Source organism: Coffea arabica, chromosome 10c (genome assembly GCF_036785885.1).
Source record: "Coffea arabica cultivar ET-39 chromosome 10c, Coffea Arabica ET-39 HiFi, whole genome shotgun sequence".
Taxonomy (NCBI): Eukaryota; Viridiplantae; Streptophyta; class Magnoliopsida; order Gentianales; family Rubiaceae; genus Coffea; species Coffea arabica.
In genome coordinates this window covers 47,969,827-47,992,904 of record NC_092329.1, presented here as the reverse complement: position 1 = coordinate 47,992,904, position 23,078 = coordinate 47,969,827, and the positions used below count along the sequence as shown (strand labels likewise).

General features: G+C 38.3%; 2 protein-coding genes across 2 annotated transcripts; both read right to left on the bottom strand.

Annotated features, from left to right (window-relative positions):
- Nucleotides 1-1,657: 1,657 nt before the first annotated feature.
- LOC113713726 (acetyltransferase At1g77540-like) lies at nucleotides 1,658-4,376 on the bottom strand. The gene is made up of 2 exons (XM_027237515.2): nucleotides 4,116-4,376; nucleotides 1,658-1,729 (listed from the first exon to the last, which is right to left on the bottom strand). The coding sequence occupies exons 1-2, from the start codon at nucleotides 4,374-4,376 to the stop codon at nucleotides 1,658-1,660; spliced, it is 333 nt and encodes a 110-aa protein (XP_027093316.1).
- Nucleotides 4,377-15,907: 11,531 nt separating this feature from the next.
- On the bottom strand, nucleotides 15,908-16,957 carry LOC140015977 (uncharacterized). The gene is made up of 2 exons (XM_072068815.1): nucleotides 16,355-16,957; nucleotides 15,908-16,252 (listed from the first exon to the last, which is right to left on the bottom strand). The coding sequence occupies exons 1-2, from the start codon at nucleotides 16,955-16,957 to the stop codon at nucleotides 15,908-15,910; spliced, it is 948 nt and encodes a 315-aa protein (XP_071924916.1).
- Between the last annotated feature and the right edge of the window lie 6,121 nt (nucleotides 16,958-23,078).

Below are 23,078 nucleotides of genomic sequence, written 5' to 3'. Positions count from 1 at the left end.
CAGTAGCAGTAGTAGACTATTCCTACAGGGGCGAAACTGAGCTTCAAAAAGAAGTTAAAAATAGAAGTGTTGAACTCCACCGTCCCCTCCGAGTTATTCCTGGTCTCCTTAGATCCGCCGCCTTTCCTTTCGTGTAGAATAGATTAGATTATACAACTGTTGTCGTCTTCCAAAAAAAAAAAAAACTCCACCGTCCCGAGAGGACAACTTGAACTCAAAAGTAGTGAGCTCAATATGGCAACCTTAGACATTCGGTCCAAGCTTCCCTTACAGCTACAGGGGGCAAAGATGAGTTCCAAAACAAGGTTGAAAATAGCCGAGTCAAATCAATTTCAATTTCCCGTCGGTTTGATGGTGGTTCAGTCCCCATCAAATAAGCTAAAATAAAAATAGAAATAGGTGTAGGATAAATAAGTGACGATTGATCCAAAAAAAAAAATAAATAAATCCCAGTTCAAAGTAGTGAATTTGAAATACGAATCTTGGACACCCGATCCAAGCATCATTTACGAAAGGGTTTGTGGTGATATAAAGGGGAGGACCAAAGATCCTAGATGGGTTGATAATTAAGAAAGAGTCTTTACCTAAATTAAGAAAGAGTCTTCCCCACAAAGTGCGGTGCCTTTTAGAGCACAAAACAGTGAAGTCCATTGGGCCACAATGGACAATACCTTCACATGAGGTTTCAGACAGATCGTAGCATTAACAATTAGGAAATCATTCCGCTCTTTTTTCCTCGTTGATTTCTTCCCCTTTCTGACTGGTTTTTAATCAAATAATCATTACTGTGCAATATTCGGTAGACTTACATTTATCACATAATTGTATGGAAATATGAAATTTGAATCCATTAAGTTGTTAAATTGTTAAATATTAAATCTAATATATTTAAGTGTATATCACATTGATTGATAAGTAAATAGCTTATCACTTAATTTTGAGAGCAAATTTTACTTAGGAAATTCAGTGCCACTTAATTAATTTAGATATTTAATTTTTGGTTATCAAACGCGTCTGAATATGGTAAGATCTAAATCCATTAAGTTTAAGTGCCGAATTGAGTTATCAAACAATATCTTAAGCTTCATTAAGTTACGCTACTAATGCATAGTTCAAAAGTTCTCTTTCGAGTTTCAACTCTTAATAACCTTATGAACTTGTATCAAGCAGCAAAACTCAGGTGTTATACAACATTCACAGATTATTCGAGAGATTAAGATGTTTTGCACAATTTTACTCTTTACCTGATTAGACATCTCAACTCTCTGTAATTTAAAACAGTTTTCAAAAAGAAAAGAAGAAATTAAACATTTTAGAGAGAGAGAGAGAAAGAGAGTTCCATAATTCAGTTGCTGCACTAACATCTAAAACTGCTCACTGGAACTGAAGCAGTGAACTTGTTCTGTCGTGGGAATGGAAAGGTGAAACAATCATCACAGCAAGAACAGTATGACTGAAGAAACTGCTGAAGAGCTTCTGCTGAAAAGAGGTAAAGCAGTATAACATTCAATATATTGGACGTTGACTGTATGCCAGGAAAAAGAGCTATAAGCTGATAGAAGTATCTATCAGCGGAAACAAAATAAAACTCGGGACAATTTTATTTCAAGTTTTCTTTGAAAGATCAAGTAGGTGATTTTTCACCGTACCATCAACTTCATATAGAAGACTTGAGCTCTTCTTTGTACACAACAGAATCCCATGATGAGTTTCGGGGAAGAAAAGTATCCTGCCAGGTAAAACCAGGATAGAGTAGTGAGTATCCCAGCAAGTAACTAAAAGCTTGGCATATATCATGAAAGCAAGAAAATCTGGCTGTTTTCCAGAAAAATGAAAAACACTGAGGCCCGAAGTACATTTCAGTCTGGAAGAAGCAGAAAATCAAGATCAGAAGAGCAAATGACAAATTCACTCCAGGATATTGCAAAGATAGAACAGTCAGACCAGATTACTGTAGAAGACTACTATCTATCCAACCGGATGTCAAATAGACTATACAAGTCCTTATACCCTCTCTGTTGAAGGTCCAAGAACTAAGCTGATGAAGCAATTCTCATGGCAATGAATCAGTAGGGCATGCTCCTTTAGTAATACACATCATCACAATGTCCCTTTACAATGCTACTACCCATTCTAAAACTTGAAACAAAGCAGCTGACCTGTGCCATGGTTTATAACTATTAAGCCAGCCCCAAAATGATCCAAAATTGTTTCTGCTTGCTTCTTAAATTCCTTATGACAGTGCAACAGTAGTATACAACTTTTATATGTGAGAGTTTATCTATTTGAGATGACTTCTAAACAACAACCACAAGTATTTATGATCGCCACCCAATTTATCAACCCCCCACCCCAAAAAAATATAGTTCAATTCACAAGACATAATTTCCTTTTGGTTTGAAGATAATAGCAGCTATAGAGTTGCAGTTCCAAAACAGTGTGAAGACTGGTTGTCATGTATTCCTCATGGGATACCAGCCAAAGCATATCTTGCAAAATTTACACTGGATAGCAGTAAGCAAAAATGCACGCAGTTATTTAAAAATAACTTATCATTAGGATTTTCTCTAGTGGTAAAAGATCATTAAGTGAATTTTCCAGAATAACAGATTCTTCTACATGTGAGTGATTGATTTATTCCCTCCAGTGTCATCAAACATGTTTTATTCTCTAAAGGACCATCAACTTTGACCTGGTCTTTAAAGTTGAAATATTTCATACAAATTTTATCTGTTAGCTGGTGTCAAGACATGAAACTACAATTTCGTTTGTAGTCTTCCCTTGAGTGCCTCTTTCTCTACACTTGTTTCTCATTGCTACTTCAGACAAAAAAAAAAAAAGACCTCCATCCCTCATTTCTGCATAATTTTCTTCACCTGTCTATATACACCTGTTTCTCATGCGACTTCAGAAAAAATGGCCTCCATTCCATGTTTCTATACTCATGTTTCTCATTGCTACTTTAGAAAAAAGACCTACATCTTCTCCATATTTTCAATTTTGTTATTTAGAAAAGTTCTGCATCTAATTCATTCACATTCTACATCTAGTTGTGCATCAGAAGCAACAATAGTTCAAAAGGTTTTTCATTGTGCATCTTTATAGCCATCAAAAAATGATAGATTAAAAATGTGTCCAAATCCTTCACTTCAAAAGAGTTTACCAGAGTCATGCCATGTTTTGATTTCTACAAGGCATTATTTTAGTTCCATTTTTTACCTCATCTAAGTTCATAATTCCAGAAGCACATCTAACTTGTCAACTGCAATATCTCGTCATTAGGCATTTGCAATAGGTACTGAGTAATAAAAAGAAAGTGTAATAGCTGCTAGATATCTGAAAGATTTTGCTGAAGACAATCAAGAATTTTCTCTTTCCATTGAACTTTCTTATTAAGCACAATTCAATTCATCTTCTCAATCTTTCTGTCATCTTCGTTTAATCTTAGTTCAGCATTTCTTATTTAAACCATGCATTTACCCACACTTTTGAACTTTACATGTGAAAACCTTAAAGTTCACAGCTAATACACACTCATATACCATTGTGCTTATCATTCACCAGTCAAGAACAAACACCATGTATCCACACAAAACCAATTAATTCCAGATTCCAGCCATGAAATAAATACTGGGATGAGAAGGAGAAAACATTGTTGCAAATATCCGGATATGAATAACTTAAGAGAGAATGGAAAACACCTATTCAAAATAAACAAAAATTACCAAATATTGAGAAATCTACAGGGAAAAAGATTAACAAAATTATCAGTTAATATGACATAGCATTTCTTGACCCTCACCCCCATTCCCAAAGAATAATGACGAATAAAAAACCTATCTTGATAAAAATTTCAAACAGCAGCAATATGCAAAACCCAAAAAGAAGTCGATAAAAAAAAAAAATCAACAACACATACAAGAAAAATTAGAAAAACCCAGAAAAGAATCATCAGAACTTTGCCTAAATTTCAATAGAACCACAGAAATTCATCCCAAATTCCACAAACATTTTTTCCAAAAAAAAAAAAAAAATCCCATTAAAACTAAAGAAAACATGCACAAATTGGAGGACAGAAGCGGTGGCCAAAAATAAAATAAAAGAGGTGGGCTTACGGAGACATAAGAGCAGGTGGGAATGACTGAAAGAGAATTGGATTGAGCATGAGAGAGAGCAGCCACACAGAGGTGGCCAGCAAGGCCTAAACCCCTCTTGCTAGAAGGAACATAAGTATGGATGATGTCCATAACTTTTCCCCCATTTCTGAGCTGGTACTGCAAGTATGCTTCTTTATCCTCTGTCTCAAATTTTCGGTCTTTCTCATTCCACACTATCTTTTGTGCTTCAGGCTTTGCTCTTGTTGTTGTTGCTGCCATCCTCCTCGATCCTCTCCCTGTCTCTGCTTACTCTGTCTTTGTAAGTTTTGATGCTGTGGCTAGGGTGGCAATTCCTGACACGATCCGAAAATACGACACGAACCTAACACGAAATTAATGGGTTTGAGTTGAGGTTTTGGGAGTTCGGGTCAGAATCGGGTCGAACCCGATGAACCCGAAAAAAAAAACATGTCAATTTCAGGTCAACCCGTGGTGACCTGATATGACCTGATGTGACCCGTTTACGAATTAAAACTAATTTAATAAACATTAAAATTATTTTATCTAACTAAACTAAATCATTCTTTTTTTCCAAAGACATTAATTACTTAGTCCTAAATGAATTTATTTAACTTGTGTGAAGTTAAAATTATTATATTTGGACAAATAATATATTATGTTATTTTTTACTTTTATGCTGTTTTAATTTATTTTATATTTGGTTTGGGATAAAACACTTTTATGGTGTTTAATTTATTTTAGATTTGGTTTGAAATTATTTATTTAAATTTTTATTACTTAATGATGTAATTAATTTTGTGAAAAATTGATTTTATTAGAAATTACAGTGATAAATTAATAAATTAAAATTAAGTTTCAGGTCATTTCGGGTCGACCCGCCAACCCGAAATTTTCGGGTTCGTGTCAGGTACTCTAACCCGTTTCGGGTTGGCGGGTCGGGTTCGAGTCAGCAGGTTTCTTATTATACTTAAGCCTCAACCCGACCCGCCAACCCGAACCCGACCCGATTGCCACCCTTAGCTGTGGCTCAGTGGCTGTCTCCCTGCTCCAGTATTTATAGAAAACAAACTTAGGAGGTAAATATAATCGAAATGGAAAAGGAAATATATTTTCCTTTTTTCTCTTTCTATTTTGATGTGAAGATTGTGATAATAGTGGGTTCATTTGGATTAAAAATTATTTAATTTTTTCTGCAATAATACTATAGCATTTTTTAGAATGTGCTGTTTGTAAGATAAAAACATGATTAGAAAAATTAAAAAAAATAACTGAGAAATACGTACAATGAAACCAACGTAGTAAGTATTATTTTATTTATTATGAAATAAATGGCCTCTAGTGAGTGATGTTTTTAGCATTTTACTTTAGATTTTCAAAAGGAAATATATTTTCTTCTTTTTCTGTTGTATTTTGATGTGAAGATAGTGATACTAGCGGGTCTATTTGGATTAAAAATTATTTAATTTTTTTGCGATAATATTATAGCATTTTTTTTAGAATGTGCTATTTGTAAAATAAAAACATGGTTAGAAAAATTTTTAAAAATAATTGAGAAAGACATGCAATGAAACCAACATACTAAGTATTATTTTATTTATTATGAAATAAGTGGCCTCTGGTGAGTGATGTTTTTAGCATTTTACTTTAGATTTTCAAAAATGTGTGATTATGGAAAATAAACAGAGAATACAAGAATCACCAAAAGCTACTTTTTGATAGATTTTAGATTTTAACTTTTTTTGTCTATTAAAAACTCCATAATCCAAATACAAAATCAAACAAACGAAAACATCAAAAGAGACTGATAATATAAAGGGATAATTTCAGAAACATCCCCTGAGGTTTCCAACAATTTCATTGACTTCCCCTAAGGTTTTGAAAATGACATAAACCTCCCCTAAACTTATAGTTGTAGTAACATGATCAGCCCATGTCAGGAAAATGAGCATTAAAAAAATATTTTGAGGAGTGAGATGATATTTGTGTTCCACATATGCCCTTTTTGCTTATCCACAACTTGTATTAGTAAATAATGAAAACTATTAAAAGACATACATAATTAGTAAATTCTAGTAGGTGTGATAGCAGTTAGGAAAAGTGCAGTAACAACAACTTGAAGCTTTAGTTTGCACCAAATGGCTAGTGCAATGGCCATATTTTAAGTTTCTTTCAAAACCATATAAACAGCTCAAGCAACTCAAGAAATAATTTATTTTTAGTGTGATTATCTAATTTTGAGGTAATAAAAAGTGGCAAGGCTAGATCAACCAAAGGCCATAGTTAACATGATACTCATCATAAATATCACACTAGGTGTTGTATCTATATTCATCCAAAATATAAAATCAATTGGATAAACTCTCGTAACAAATATAAAAGTGTCACGACATTGTACCAACCATTTTAAATCTTTTCTGATTATATAAGAAGTAAACCAGTAGTACTTGTCAGTTGGATTGTATTTGGAAGAAATGTATGACTATTGTTTGATGACTACTACTGTAACTTTACTAAGAGATAATAAGCAACAACTTATTAGTTGAACTAGTTAGTAAGGCAACATAAGTCACTTGACATTAGTTCAAAATTGCTATAATTGTAACAATTATAGTATTACATAACTATCGATGCAATCCAAGATAGTTTCAAACACCATCTGCCCCAAAAGAATGAGGCAGATGGTGAGGATTGCAAAGCCAAATTTCATGACCATTGATTGTTTGTCACTAATGCCAACCATATACAAAAGCATGAGTGGGTAGCATGTCAATAAGCTTAATGCAAATCAACATATTTTAACCTGAGGGGAGCTATGCTTTTTTCCTTCTTTTCCCTCCATTTTTCCATCTTCGCCAAGTTTTCATATAATACTATCCTTGTGTTGCTCTCTAAAGTCATGTCCAATCACAAAAAATGGCTCCATATTGGTGCATCAATTAGTGTCATTTCTTAAGTGTAGTTGCATTGGCTTATTAGAGATAGAACTACAGTTAATATCATTTGATTAGTTCATTTATTTAATGACCTAATTATTTTTTTCCAGAAATTGGTTTCTCATCACCCTTTTATGCATAAGGGCAAAGTAGCAAATTAATTCCAGGTTACATCAGCAATGGGTCCCAAAATCAGTTGAGGGGAGGTCAGTATTATTTTCGAAACCTCAAGGGAGGTCAATGAAATTATCAGAAATCTCAAGGGAGGTTTCTGAAATTATCCCTTATATAAAAACAAAAGTTACAATTAGTTAAAATAACCAACCAGAACAAGAAAGTATTTAAATGTTGATAGTAAATTAATGACAATGTGAAATGTTTGCAATCAATCATATATTAAATATTGAAATGGCATTGCCACACGTATTTGATATCCACACTTTGATTACTTCAAATTGGTTTAAGAAATAAGTAAATGTAGATGACAGGTGCCGAACCTGTGCAGTAATAATAAATAAAACCTAACTACCACCTAAAGCAGTCAATAATCAATTCGAGTACTGGAGCAGGGATTCTAGGTGTGCAATGGGTTACTTGATTCACCCTGTTCCCGAAGAGTTTGCTTAATCCGATATACCTGAATTAATTATTTAACTGAATTCCCTAACTAGTAGATAGTGGTAAGCAGGGTCGTCTCCTCAGGGACTAGCAAGATATTTTGTTTCTTTTCAAATCAAGATTAATGGGGGGGTTTTGGTATCAAATGCCAACTAAACAAATTAAATGCAGAAAATAATTAAATAACAGAAATACTTAGGGAAACTCTAGCCAAGGGTACACATCAGAAATCATGCAACTGATCATCGATTCAAATATAATTCCAACATTTATTAATAGATTAGTTATAGTTGTCATGCACGCGATAAACAACCAACCTTTCCTTACTTTTTCGATAGTTAAGGTACGACCGTTAACTATTTCTCTAACCCAAAAACAACCTTAGGTACGACCGTAGGATTTAATTTTTAGATTGCATTATTAATTAGAAAGGCCCAATCCTAGCTAACAAACACGCTACGAGGGTTTATTTAAGCTAGATCAAATATTCCCCTGACACAAATCCAATTATGCCAGTTGCTACTGGGATAGAGATAACGAACAATTACGGATTCAATTACCCCTATATAGCAAAATAGCCTATATGAATAATTAATTATTGTGCACTAACCAATCATACACAAGGTTATAGCGATTAAAAGCAAGGAACATGTAAATATCAATAAATGAAGAAAACAATTAACAATGGTTTAGATCTCACAGTATTAGTTGAACCAATTCATTAGTTGCTCCCTTGACTAGAGTTGGAGAATTAACCCTCCATTAATGAAGGACAAGCGGCGCGTGGAGTTTAGGGAGGTTTGCAGATACTTTTCCTTCGCTTCGGTCAGCACCAGAGGAAAACGCAAGGAAGCTTTTCTGCTTCCAGGTTTCTTCCAAAGCGTACATATACAATGGTCTGAGGTTGACTTCCAATTCCGGTCAAAATTGAGTAAAGAAACAAATCCACAAAGTCCACAATAGTGGCTGCCTCCTATTTGCCCACAATGATACGAGAAAAGCTTCTGCTTCTTTTGTTCTATCAATTGCGGTCAACCAGGCTTAGCATTGGGATTGCCGCAGTCAACCAAAAATGGAAGAGTAATATATGGTCAATAATGGAGGCTCTTGTCTCCTCTGATTTCTATTGCAAAAAGACATACGAGAGCAAAAGTTTCTCAATTCGGTTAAGGCTTGGAAAAAAAACTCTCCCAAGAACACAAAGTCAGCAACAGATAAAGAACCAATACAAAGTCAGGAATGCGGCCTCTCCTCTTTTCGCTCAAACCTAAGCCGCACGAGAGATAAAGAAATATCCCCGATAGCCGAGAATTGTTATGTGTACAAAATTGCAACCAGACTCCCTCAAAATATAATAAAATAAAATCTATTACAATTAGATTTCTTCAGCTTCTCAAGCGGGCCCCACATACGATGAATTTTCTAAAATTTGAATTTAAGCACTTTTCAGCATCCATTCCTGCAATTAGCACCAAAACAAAATATCAGTAGAATCCACCCCAATTAATGGAAATATTTAGTCAATTAATTGTGCAATAATGCCCAAAATACCCACTAAAATGCATCTTATCAATCTCCCCCACACCTGAACTATGCTTGCCCTCAAGCATAATTAACTCAGAAATGCAATAAAGATACTAAACAAATCACAGCAGTTCATCCCAAGAATGGCATTCCGAATTCCCCAATAACCTCATCGAAATCAGAATATACCAAATCAACAATTCTCGCAGTTTAAAGTGCACTCATTCACTCCAAAGTATATATGAAATGTATATAAGATGGCTCTCAAATCAACACAATAGAATGACACTACCATAAGCTTGCTCATATATCATATCGCCACCACTTACTCATGAATTTAAATGCAGCAATCAAGGGACTTTACAAGGTTGTAATGGGGCTAGGGTGAGAAGGTAGGATAAAAAGGAGTCAAAAGGGTGTAAAAATATAAAGAAAGTGCTCAGAAATTCATTACACAGATTTTTTCACATTGGGAACTTCAAGGCACCTCAACCATCCCTCAATCGAAGTAAATTAGCACTTGCCACAACCTTCGACTTTTTCTTTCTCCTCTTTTTTCCTTTGAATTCAATTTTGTACCATAACTCCCAACCAGCACCATAAGAATCAACTTTACTTGCTGATTTCCTGCCCTTTGTCTTCTTTTCACCTTTGTCTCTTCTTTTCTCGTTTTTTTTTATTACTCAATTTCATAGATAGGTGTAATGCCTCTCAAATAATACTCCAAAATTCTGTATAGTGAAATCAAAGCACTGCTTCACACAAGGTTAAAAAAGAAAGTCTAAAAAAAAACTTTTCGACTAAAAACTAGGGCCTCAAGCGAAGAATAGGAGTTAAGGCTCAACTTGGCTCCCTAATGGTAAATAATCCCAGGGTTGGTTTTAAGAAAGTCCAAAAATGGCTCATTCCTAGGTGCCCTATCATTTCAATGCATTAAACTCATTTAAATGTGGTCTTGACACGCATAACCGAGCAAGTTCTAGAATGACAAACCATGTGCAATAATCACTCAAACAAACGAAAAATTAAGCCCAAAAATCGTACAAGTGGTCAAATTTATGTCAAGTTCAGCATATTCATCAATCAATTCGTCATCGAGGAAAATAGAACACCCCATGGCATGAACTTGCTACATACACTCATATCTCAATTGCATTCATCACAGTTTTAAAAAAAGAACTACTAAGGCAAGGAAAAATTTAATCAGACAATTAAAAACACGACCAAAGCATAATTAACCCTCCCCCACACCTAAACCTTACATTACCCTCAATGTAAGCAAAGAAAGACCAAATCAGAGGTATTGGGGCAACGACACTTCCCTTAAAACGGAGGAGGGCAGAAATGAATCACGGCTGCGGAGGGAAAGGCGGGCGGAAACCCACGTGGTGGAGATACTGTGCCAAATTCTGGGTCATCCCTCCCATTTGGCGCTCCAACCGATCCATACGAGTGTCCATGTGTTGCATCTGGAACCGAAGGGCTGCAAGCTGGCTATCAGCGGAGGAAGATGGTGGAGGCGCCGAAAAGGACGGCCCGGGGGCATCCATGGAAGGACCACCCGCCTCCGGGGCAGTGGATTTGGAAGCGCTGCGCTTCGGAGGAACAGAGATTGGCCCCGGGGGAGCAAACTGGAAAGCCCCATTCACCTGTCGCACAAGACCCATTTTCTCCAAACAAACAAAATCAAGGGGTTCCATAATACAAACACGATGTAAATTATGATTATTCAAGTCCAAAACCCCAAGATTTACAGCCAACTGAGTGATAAATGAGCCTAAGATTAATGGCTTATTTTTCTTACTGAGCACAGTTCGGAGGTGGAGGGCAAACCAGTTACCCAAATTGACCTTAGTCCGAGTGACCATGCACCAAATGAAAAAGAACTCGGGTTTGGTCAGAGTACCCGAGCTATCCTTCTTACCTGAGAAACTATAGGCCATGAATCTATGCAAATAACGGTAGGCGGCGCTCTTAAGATAAGAAGTCTTAGACTGACTGGGGTCATAGCAGTGTCGGTCAACCGACAAATCTCTCCAATAACCAATGTAATAAGAGAAAAATGGCTCTGTGTACTCGCACACACTGTGCATATACTCCTCACTCTGGGAGTAGGGAACATCAATAAACCCAAGAGCCAAATTAAACTCAGTGATAGATTGGTTGAACTCTCTACCCATTAATCGAAACCTCACCACCCCAGGAGTGGTAACGGAGAATTCATCAGGAATATTAAATTCAAAAGTAGCATAGAATTCCCACGTGAGTTCAGTAAAAGCAGGTAGATTGATAGAGGCATAGCGGGTCCAACCTATGTCGGTCAAGTGCTGCGTGACCTCAGCCCTAAGGTTCAACATATCAAGGGTAGGGCCATGGATGTATTTACAAGGAATTATCTTCCTTGTGCACGCCGAGGCATACCGCTCCTTGTCTGCAGCCCGGGTGAAGGTCAAATTACCGCCAAAATGGGCCGGAGAGGAGATATGAACCCCCTATTCCGCCCAAGACGGGTCCGGGGTCCTCCCGGCCCAGTCGAGGGGGCAGGTCCCCCTAAGGGGACCGTAGGCTGAGGGGTGGAGGTGGATGACTTGTTCTTGCCTTTAGTCATGGGTTTGGTCATTGGATATCAGGAAAGATGGCAAAGACAAGGTAAAACTGGGTAAAATGGAGCGGTAGCTAGTCAACAAAGCAAGAGGTCCCCAAACACAGCTCCAAACACCAACAATTGCACAAATAGAAACTAAACAACCCAAAAATCAATTAAGTTGATAAATAATAAAATCTTCACCCAAAAACTAATTAAACATGGAAACAACAAAAATTTCCCCAATTACCTCAGATTCAACCCCAAAATTGGTCAAATAGTCGTCAACCAACCACAGATGATATCACAGCACTCAAATTAACCACAAAATATCTGGCATCAGCTAACAATTTAAAACAAATCTGTCCTCAGCTAAGTAGAACTAATAATCTGGCCTCAGCTACGAAATTAAAATTTGGCGTCAGCTAATAAAGACTAGTAATCTGGCCTTAGCTACTTAGTGACAGAAAATTAAAGAAAGAAATCACCAGGGGGAAGGAATAACCGGTAGTTGCCATGGGTGGAAAAGAAAAAGAACGCAGGTGGGCGCGACGCTTGGCGGATGACTGCGCACCGTGTGCAGCTGGTTTTGATCCGTGCGCGCGGTAGTGCGTTGCTCGCGCGAACTGGCCGTGCGAAGGCAGCTGGTGGCTGGTGAAGCTGCGCGCACAGTGGGCGCCTGCGGCGTTGCTGCTCGCTGTTGCTGGTCTGGGCTACTGTTGGCGCAAGGCAAGGCGCGCGGATGGGTCGCGCCTGCTGCGGCGCGCAAAAACTGCGCGCCTGGCTGCTGGTCGAGAGCGCGACTGGACTGGACGGCGTGCGATGGGTTGCTAGGCAGAGTCGCGCGCGCTGGGGGCTCTGGCTGCTTGCTGCTCTGGAAGTGAGCTGGAGTCGCGCGCCTGCCGCTGCTGGTTGCTGCGGCTGCTGGTGCGCGATCTGCCAGATCGCTTGACGGCCCGGCGTGCGGAGAGGGTCTCGCGCGACTGGTGCAGGGGCGAAGCCCGTGGTGGGCAGCGACGCGATGGGCAGCGGCAGTTCTGGCTCTGGCGTGGGGCGGCGGCGGAAAGCAAGAAAAAGGAAGAAGAATGAGAAAAAGAAAGAAAAGAAAGAAGAAAGAAAAGAAAGAAGAAGAAAGAAAGAGTAGGGCTGCGGATCCCTTGGAAATTTTGTACTTTTTTTCTTTTTGTCGTTCAGGGGCAATTTGATCTTTTTTTTTTTTTTTGGTTCAAGGAACCTCTGGCTTAGGCGTGGGAACGCCTAACTGCCCTTAGTCATTTGACCATCCGTCGAAAATTTTTGATTCTTTAGCGTGACCACCTGGCGTGGGCACGTCTAACTGCTATAGAGTCCGCAGATCCTGAACGAAAATTTCTTTCCCTCAGGCGTGACCACCTGGCGTGGGCACGTCTAACTACTAATTTCCTGCCACCAAACATCAAACTATTAATTGACACTAACACTTAACTAAAACTTAAAAAATGCATGAAAACTGAAACAAATAGTCTTGCGTTGCCTCCCAAGTAGCGCCTTTCTTTAATGTCTTTGGCTAGACATGGCCAAAACCCTCAAGCAAGATAAAGTGGATCTTGGAGGTGTATAACTTCTACTTCCTCAACAGCGAATCCCTCATAATAAGGCTTGAGACGATAGCCATTCACCACGAACCTTTTCTCCGTTTTTAAACTTTGGATCTCCACTGCACCATAATGAAACACATTAGAAACGACAAATGGACCAATCCAACGAGAACGCAACTTACCGGGAAAAAGTTTAAGCCTTGAGTGATACAAGAGGACTCTTTGCCCCACTACAAAAGTTTTCCTAGAAACCTGCTGATCATGAAAGATTTTACTCTTTTCCTTATAGATCGTGGCATTCTCATACGCTTCATTTCTTATCTCCTTTAACTCTTGTAGCTGCAATTTCCTTTGGACCCCTGCTTCGTCTAATCCCATGTTACACTGTTTCACCGCCCAAAACGCCTTGTGTTCGAACTCCACGGGAAGATGGCAAGCCTTACTGAGAACAAGTCTATACGGAGACATTCCAATCGGCGTCTTATACGCGGTTCTGTACGCCCATAGTGCGTCTTCTACTTTTAAACTCCAATCCTTCCTATCCGGACGCACCATTTTCTCCAAGATCGACTTGATTTCTCTATTTGACACTTCGGTTTGACCGTTCGCTTGCGGGTGATACGGAGTGGATACCTTGTGGAGCACGCCATATTTTCGGAACAGGGCAGTGATAGTTTTATTACAAAAATGTGTCCCCCTATCACTTACCACAGCTCTTGGCATTCCAAAACGGACAAAGATATTAGATTTTAAAAACTCTGCAACCATTCTAGAATCATTAGTACGGGTGGCCTTGGCCTCCACCCATTTAGAAATATAATCAACCGCAAGTAGAATGTATAGGAACCCAAAAGATGAGGGAAAAGGACCCATAAAATCTATCCCCCAAACATCAAAAATTTCAACAAACAACATGGGGGTTTGAGGCATTTGGTCCCTACGAAAAATATTCCCCACCCTTTGACACCTATAACAGGATTTGCAAAATAAATACGAATCTTTAAAAAGGGTAGACCAGTAAAAGCCACTCTCTAACACTTTGCGAGCTATTCGCTTGGGCCCAAAATGTCCCCCACATGCAAAAAAATGACAGAAATTTAAAATGGAGTGAAATTCACCTGCACTTACACATCTCCTTAGCACTTGATCCGAACATTGTCTCCAAAGGTAGGGGTCGTCCCAAATGTAGTATTTGGCATCACTCTTCAACTTGTCTCTCTTAGCCTTTGGCCACCCTGCAAGCAATTGATTAGTCACCAAGAAATTTACTATATCAGCATACCAGGGTGTAGACGAGTTAATGGCAAATAGTTGCTCCTCTGAAAATGCCTCCCTCAATGGTGGCTCCTCCTTATGAGCGAGCAAGAGGCTCAAGTGATCAGCGACTAAGTTTTCTGCCCCACTTTTATCCTTAATCTCCAAGTTGAACTCCTAAAGGAGCAGGATCCATCTGATGAGTCTTGGTTTAGCATCCTTATTCGTCATCAAGTATCTCAAGGCTGCATGATCAGAAAAAACTGTTATTTTTGCACCTAACAAATAAGGTCTAAATTTTTCTAATGCAAAAACCACAGCTAGCAATTCTTTCTCTGTTGTAGAGTAGTTGAGTTGAGCTCCATTCAACGCCTTTGATGCATAGTAGATTGCATATGCAGCTCTGCCAATTCGTTGCCCCAGCACCGCTCCCACTGCATAATCACTCGCGTCACACATTATCTCAAATGGGAGGCTCCAGTCTGGAGGTTGGATAACAGGTGGTGATGTCAATGACTCCCTCAACCTGTCAAATGCCACCTTGCACTCTTCGGTGAAGTCAAATGCCATATCCTTCTGCAACAGTTTGAACATGGGCGCTCCAATTTTTGAGAAATCTTTTATGAATCTCCTGTAGAACCCTGCATGACCCAAAAAGGAGCGCACTTCCCGTACACTTACGGGGTAAGGCAAAACAGAAATAATGTCGACCTTTGCTTTATCCACTTCTATGCCCCTAACTGACACTACATGCCCTAAGACAATGCCATGATTCACCATGAAATGACATTTTTCCCAATTCAAAACTAAATTTGTCTCAATGCATCTTTTCAAAATCAAATCTAAGTTATCAAGGCATTTATCAAAACTATCTCCATACATACTAAAATCATCCATAAACACCTCAATAATCTTTTCTACGTACTCGGAAAATATACTTACCATACACCTCTGAAAAGTTGTTGGGGCGTTGCAGAGGCCGAAAGGCATCCTCCGGTAGGCAAATGTACCAAAGGGGCAGGTGAAGGTAGTTTTCTTCTGATCTTCTGGTGATATTGCGATCTGAAAATAACCAGAGAAACTATCAAGAAAACAATAATAGACATAGCCAGCTAACCTTTCTATCATCTGATCAATAAAAGGTAGAGGGAAGTGGTTCTTCTTTGTCACAGCATTCAGACGCCGGTAATCAATGCACTGGCGCCATCCTGTGGGTTTCCTCATCGGGACCATCTCACCCTCTTGGTTCTCCTCAATAGTTACTCCCGCTTTTTTCGGGACTACTTACACGGGGCTCACCTAAGGACTATCTGAGATGGCGAAGATGATCCCCACCTCTAGGAGTTTAAGTATCTCCTTCTTCACCACTTCCATCAATAGTGGGTTCAATCTCCGTTGCGCTTGTCTAACTGGCTTTGCATCATCCTCGAGCCGGATCCGATGCATGCATAAGGAGGGGCTAATTCCTTTGATATTTGCTACACTCCACCCAATCGCCTCCTTATGATCTCGAAGAAGACGAATCAGGTTGTCTTCTTGCCTTGGTGATAGGTGTGCAGATATGATGACTGGCGGTGTTTCCTTGTCCCCGAGAAAAGCATACTTCAGATGCTTTGGGAGAGGTTTGAGCTCCAATTCAGGTGCCTGCACAATAGACGGCAACAATCTTGCCTGAGTTTCTGGTACAAAGACTGAAGTAAGTTCATACCTCGGAGAAATTGGTGGGAGCGAATGCAGTGCTCAAACAGCCCGGTATAACTCATCACTCAATTCTACATCAGGAGTTGCTCCCAACTCAAGATGTTTGGCTAATGCCACTGCCAGTGCATCAACCCCATCCAATTCAAATATTTCCTGTACAAGGGGCTCAACAATACTTAAAGCATAAACAGAGTTAGTCTCATCTGGGTACTTCATCGCATAAAAAATATTAAAATTTACAATTTTTCCATCAAACTCCATCGACAAAGTACCCTCATTTACATCTATTTTTGTCCTAACAGTGCTTAAAAATGGCCTACCTAACAAAATAGGAGACGGATTTAGTGCCCTTTCATCCCCCATGTCTAGGACATAGAAATCTGCAGGAAAAACTAACTCATTGACCTGCACCAGAACATCTTCAACTAACCTTTCTGGGTAACCATTGGTACGGTCTGCAAGTTGAATTATAATGCCTGTGCCTTTTAATGGACCAAGATTAAGGGACGTATAAATTGTTTTAGACATTACATTGATTGACGCCCCTAAATCCAACATTGCCTTCCTAATCGAGGCACCTCCTATCTTGCAGGGAATGGTGAACATACTTGGGTCTCCACATTTTGGTGGGAGTTTCCTTTGGAGCATGGCTGACACGTTTTATCCCACCGCCACTCGTTCATTTCCCCTTAACTTCCTCTTGTGGGTGCACAAGTCCTTAAAAAATTTGACATATTTCGGTATCTGCTTGATTGCATCCAGTAGGGGAATGTTAATCTCTACTTTCCTGAACACATCCAAAAGTTCTTTTTCCTTCTCTACTGTCCTTGTCTTCGCCAACCTGGAAGGAAAAGGAGGTAAGTTAGATGTAGTAGTGGGTGGAGAAGTGAAGGTTACCTTAGGATCTTCTCGGATACGTCTTTCCTCTTCAATTTCCTTTTCTATCTCCTCCTCACTTTTGCTTTTTGAATTTTCCACTTTAGGCCCTTCCAGTTCCTTGCCACTCCTCAGCGTCATAGCACTTACATTCTTGGGATTTACCTCAGGTTGCGATGATAGTTTCCCATAAATTTGGGACTCCAAGCGGTTAATGACAGTTGCCAGTTGGCTTATTCGAGCCTCTTGGTCCTTCTTGTCCGCTTTGGTATCCTGCTGGAGCTGCGCGGTATTTGCTGCCAAGGATCTGATCTCCTGATGAAGCTGAGTAGTAGTCGTGGCCAGGCTTTTGACTAGGTCCTCCAAGGAGATTCCTGAATTGGAGGATGAGGGTTGAGATTTTGGTTGCCAAGGCTGGTGGAATCCCGGTGGACGATTCGGGAATGAACTTTGTTGCCTGTTCTCATAACTGAGATTGGGATGGTCCCTCCAGCCCGAGTTGTACGTGTTGGAGTACGGGTCATACTGCCTGTGGGGCGCGGGCACGCCTCCGGCCATATTTACCTATTCCGCCCCGTCCTCTTGCAGAATGGGGCACGTATCCGTACAGTGGTCCATACTCGTGCAGATTCCACATACTTTCGCTCGCGGCGTGTCTCTCATGGCCAATTGCCTGACAGCAGACGTCAATTCTGACAGTTGCTGCTGGATGGATGACGTCTCTACCTCATTGACTCTACGGGTAGGATTGCTCTCACGGAAGCCGAACTGCTGAGAGTTCTCTGCCATGGATTCAATCAGGTCCCATGCCTCCTTCGGTGTCTTGTTTGCTAAGGCTCCCCCACTCGCAGCGTCAATAATACTCCTGTCAGTTGACTGGAGCCCTTCATAGAAATACTGGATCAACAGTTGTTCACTAATTTGATACTGCGGGCATCTAGTGCACAACTTGTTGAACCTTTCCCAATAGTCGTACAAGGACTCCCCGGAGTACTGCTTGATGCTGCAAATCTCCTTTCTTAAACTCGCAGCCCGGGATGCGGGGAAGAATTTTTCTAAGAATTTCTTTTTCAATTGTGCCCACGTGGTGATACTACCTGCAGGTAGGTAGTATAGCCAATCCTTCGCTGCATCCTTGAGAGAGAAGGAAAAAGCTCTAAGTCTTATTTGCTCTTCAGTGACTCCAGGGGGTTTCATGCTAGAGCAAACTATTTCGAATTTCTTGACATATTTGTGGGGTTCTTCACCAGAAAGACCATGGAACGAAGGTAGGGGTGAATCAATCCCGATTTCAGCTCGAATGAGGTATTCTCAGCCAGAGTTGGGAACGTGATACACAAGGGCTGATGAGTCAGCTTCGGGGTAACCAACTCCCTCAATGTCTGGGTGTTAGCCATACTAAATTCGTCTCCTACTGACTCGTCTGCAGAAGATAAATGCATTTCTTTTCGTCGCTTGGTTTCTTGCCTTCGCCTACGCGCTGCCTTCTCGACCTCAAGATCGTATACCAATTCACCTGTGCGAGAAGAACGGGGCATAAACTAGCAAAAGTACCAAGAAAAATAAAATAAAATAAAACAAAATAAAAAAACTAAATTCAAAAAAGAAACAAATAAATCAGATGCCAGTCCCCGGCAACGGCGCCAAAAATTGACAGGTGCTGAACCTGTGCAATAATAATAAATAAAACCTAACTACCACGTAAAGCAGTCAATAATCAATTCGAGTACTGGAGCAGGGACTCTAGGTGTGCAATGGGTTACTTGATTCACCCTATTCTCGAAGAGTTTGCTTAATCTGATATACTTGAATTAATTATTTAACTGAATTCCCTAACTAGTAGACAGTGGTAAGCAGGGTCGTCTCCTCAGGGACTAGCAAGATATTTTGTTTCTTTTCAAATCAAGATTAATGGGGGGGTTTTGGTATTAAATGCCAACTAAACAAATTAAATGCAGAATATAATTAAATAACAGAAATACTTAGGGAAACTCTAGCCAAGGGTACACATCAGAAATGGTTCATGCAACTGATCATCGATTCAAATATAATTCTAACATTTATTAATAGATTAGTTATAGTTGTCATGCACGCGATAAACAACCAACCTTTCCATACTTTTTCGATAGTTAAGGTACGACCGTTAACTATTTCTCTAATCCAAAAATCACCCTAGGTACGACCGTAGGATTTAATTTTTAGATTGCATTATTAATTAGAAAGGTCCAATCCTAACTAACAAACACGCTACGAGTGCTTATTTAAGCTAGATCAAATATTCTCCTGACACAAATCCAATTATGCCAGTTGCTACTGGGATAGAAATAACGAACAATTACGGATTCAATTACCCCTATATAGCAAAATAGCCTATATGAATAATTAATTATTGCGCACTAACTAATCATACACAAGGCTATAGCGATTAAAAGCAAGAAACATGTAAATATCAATAAATGAAGAAAACAATTAACAATGGTTTAGATCTCACAATATTAGTTGAACCAATTCATTAGTTGCTCCCTTGACTAGAGTTGGAGAATTAGCCCTCCATTAATGAAGGACAAGCGGCACGTGGAGTTTAGGGAGGTTTGCAGATCATTTTTCCTTCGCTTCGGTCAGCACCAGAGGAAAACGCAAGGAAGCTTTTCTGCTTCCAGGTTTCTTCCAAAGCGTACATATACAATGGTCTGAGGTTGACTTCCAATTCCGGTCAAAATTGAGTAAAGAAACAAATCCACAAAGTCCACAATAGTGGCTGCCTCCTATTTGCCCACAATGATACGAGAAAAGCTTCTGCTTCTTTTGTTCTATCAATTTCGGTCAACCAGGCTTAGCATTGGGATTGCCGAAGTCAACCAAAAATGGAAGAGTAATATATGGTCAATAATGGAGGCTCTTGTCTCCTCTAATTTCTATTGCAAAAAGACATACGAGAGCAAAAGTTTCTCAATTCGGTTAAGGCTTGGAAAAAAAACTCTCCCAAGAACACAAAGTCAGCAACAGATAAAGAACCAATACAAAGTCAGGAATGCGGCCTCTCCTCTTTTCGCTCAAACCTAAGCCGCACGAGAGATAAAGAAATATCCCCGATAGCCGAGAATTGTTATGTGTACAAAATTGCAACCAGACTCCCTCAAAATATAATAAAATAAAATCTATTACAATTAGATTTCTTCAGCTTCTCAAGCGGGCCCCACATACGATGAATCTTCTAAAATTTGAATTTAAGCACTTTTCAGCATCCATTCCTGCAATTAGCACCAAAACAAAATATCAGTAGAATCCACCCAATTAATGGAAATATTTAGTCAATTAATTGTGCAATAATGCCCAAAATATCCACTAAAATGCATCCTATCAGTAGATATCGAGAAGAAGAAGAAAAGAAGAAGAAGGAAAAGATTCCACGATTATAGGAAATGACTTTTGCTCGAAACTTTTTATTGTAATATGGAAACAACAAAATAAAGAGTCTTGCTTGTCAATTGAACCCATAACGCATGCGCTGGTAGAAATTTAACTCATGAATGACTTGTAAATAGGCAACGGGAGTTTTGGTCTAATAATTTTTTTGGTTATATATTGTCAATTTTGAATGAACGATAATTATGTAAAATTTGAATTTAAAATTCAATTATCGCACATGTGTCATGGATTCAACGGTAATAATGTATATACTATCAGTATACAAAAGATTTACTCATAAAAATGATCATTTTTATTTTACCAAAAAATGATCATTTTTAGCAATCCAAACTCAAATATATTTGGATTGCTAAATTATTTCAAATAATATTTCGCTTACATTATAAACATTTTTTTCAATTCATCTTTTTATATTTTCAACTACTTTTTATCTTGCATACATCACATCACAAAAAATACTACAATAATTATTCTAAATAATATTTCAAATAATACTCAATCCAAACACAGGTTTAGTGCCCAAAAGGAAGAATCTTGAGTTTCTAACCATTACCAATGGCATTGAAGCTACGAAAATACCTTGTACTAATAGACATTCCTATATCATGCTTTGTCAATTACTGCAGTTGTGGTCAGCTATTGTTGACTAATTGTGTGAATTGCAATGCAGTTGAAACTTGAAACTAGCTGTGTGAAATTGTGAATAGCAATGCAGTTGACTATATGTTGGGTTTAATGTTTTTGGTGTCAATGGGCACTTCAAGTCAACCATCCAAAATTGACTTCATGAACCCATTTGAATTGCATTTTTGGGAAATTTTTGTAGAAATTTTTTTTTTTGAGATGTGATATATATAAGGTAAAAAAAAAAAGTAGTTTGAAACATGTGAAAAAGAATAATTTCACGAAAACCCAAAAAATTCTACTAAAAATCCAAAAAAAAAAAATTTCTACTAAAAGTACATTCCAAACAAGTTGAAAGCTTTTATAACATTGCCTAAGTAATTAAAGTTTAGGGGTATACTTTTTAAAGCAAGTGATATTTCAAAAATTAAAAAAAAGAAAAAAGAATGTGTAGTTAACCTAATTCGAAATTTGGCTTAGAATCATACGTGATATGGCAAATAATCACAGCACCTACTATAGTTTCAGAGCAAATTTCTTTTAAAATACAATTTTAAATTTCACTGCTAAAGATTTAGTTCACTCTGAGAAGAACACATTCATTGTGTCAATAGGAATTTGCTGTGACATTAGAAAAGTCTCCTATCAATGTTTTAGTCAGTTGACTTGGACAAATACAAGTCAGAAAAGTAGAACAGTAGAGTATTCTCCGCTGACTTAAGAGTACGTTTGGATTGCAAGTTTTCAAAGGAAAATTGCTACTTTTTCGTAGATATATTTTTCAATCATCTTTTACCTCACATATATCAAATCGCTACAATAATTTTTCTATAAAAAGTTCAGAAAAATGCAATCTAAACATCCAATAAGGTTCCAGTTGCTAAACATTTATTGTTTAAAACCAAAAATTATATTTATACCCACACGCCCAAATTGTTACTTTTTGTTAGGGACTTGAATAATATCTATAACACAAGAATTTTTTTGTTAACAAGGGAATCTACAGCCGCTATCCAAAAGTTTGCACTGAGTAAATCCAATTCCGTGCAATAGCCTGCCAACCACATGGAGGGGTAAACCGCATTAAATAAGCCCTATGTGACGGGTAGATGTTTTAGGAGATGTTCGAATTCGGATTGACAGGAAAGTATGATACCGGCTTTATCATCTCGGCCAACTCAAGGGATATAATAAAAGAACTTAAGCAAAGAAAGTTCATATATCCTTTTTGGAATACGAACTTTTGCATAGATTTCATTTATTCTTCGAATATATGTTGCAAACAACTTCACCTTTCTCATAAATTTATTCAAAATTTTGTTCCATTTCTAGCTTTGGAACTGGAGTTTGAGCTATAGGTTTAATTATTGGTTCATAGTTCCATTAATTTCTTGACTTGAACCGTCTATCCACCTTCCTAGATGTCGTTGCCCTTCCATGAGTTCATTAATTTCAAGTTCATTGAGGATTGCCCTTTTTAGAGTCCATGTTATGTACCACTCTGTTCCACTTTGATAGTCCTGTTTTTCTTTTTCGTCTATCCCAAATTATAATCCACTTTCCAATTGAAGAATTAGTTGTCTTTTAATTTCTCTAAAATATACTTATTTAATGTAAGTTGTTGTTACTATAAACTACCTTATTTAATATAGATTGTTAGTATTGAATATAACCTACCCCATTTAATGCATTTAGATTTTCCAAAACATATTGATATATGAAAAGCCAACTTCATTTAATGTAACGGTATTTTAGAAAAATAGCAATCTAAATTTATTTTTCCAATAAAGTTAACTATTTTTTCTTAAACTGTGTGAAAAAAAACTAGAACTATCAAAAT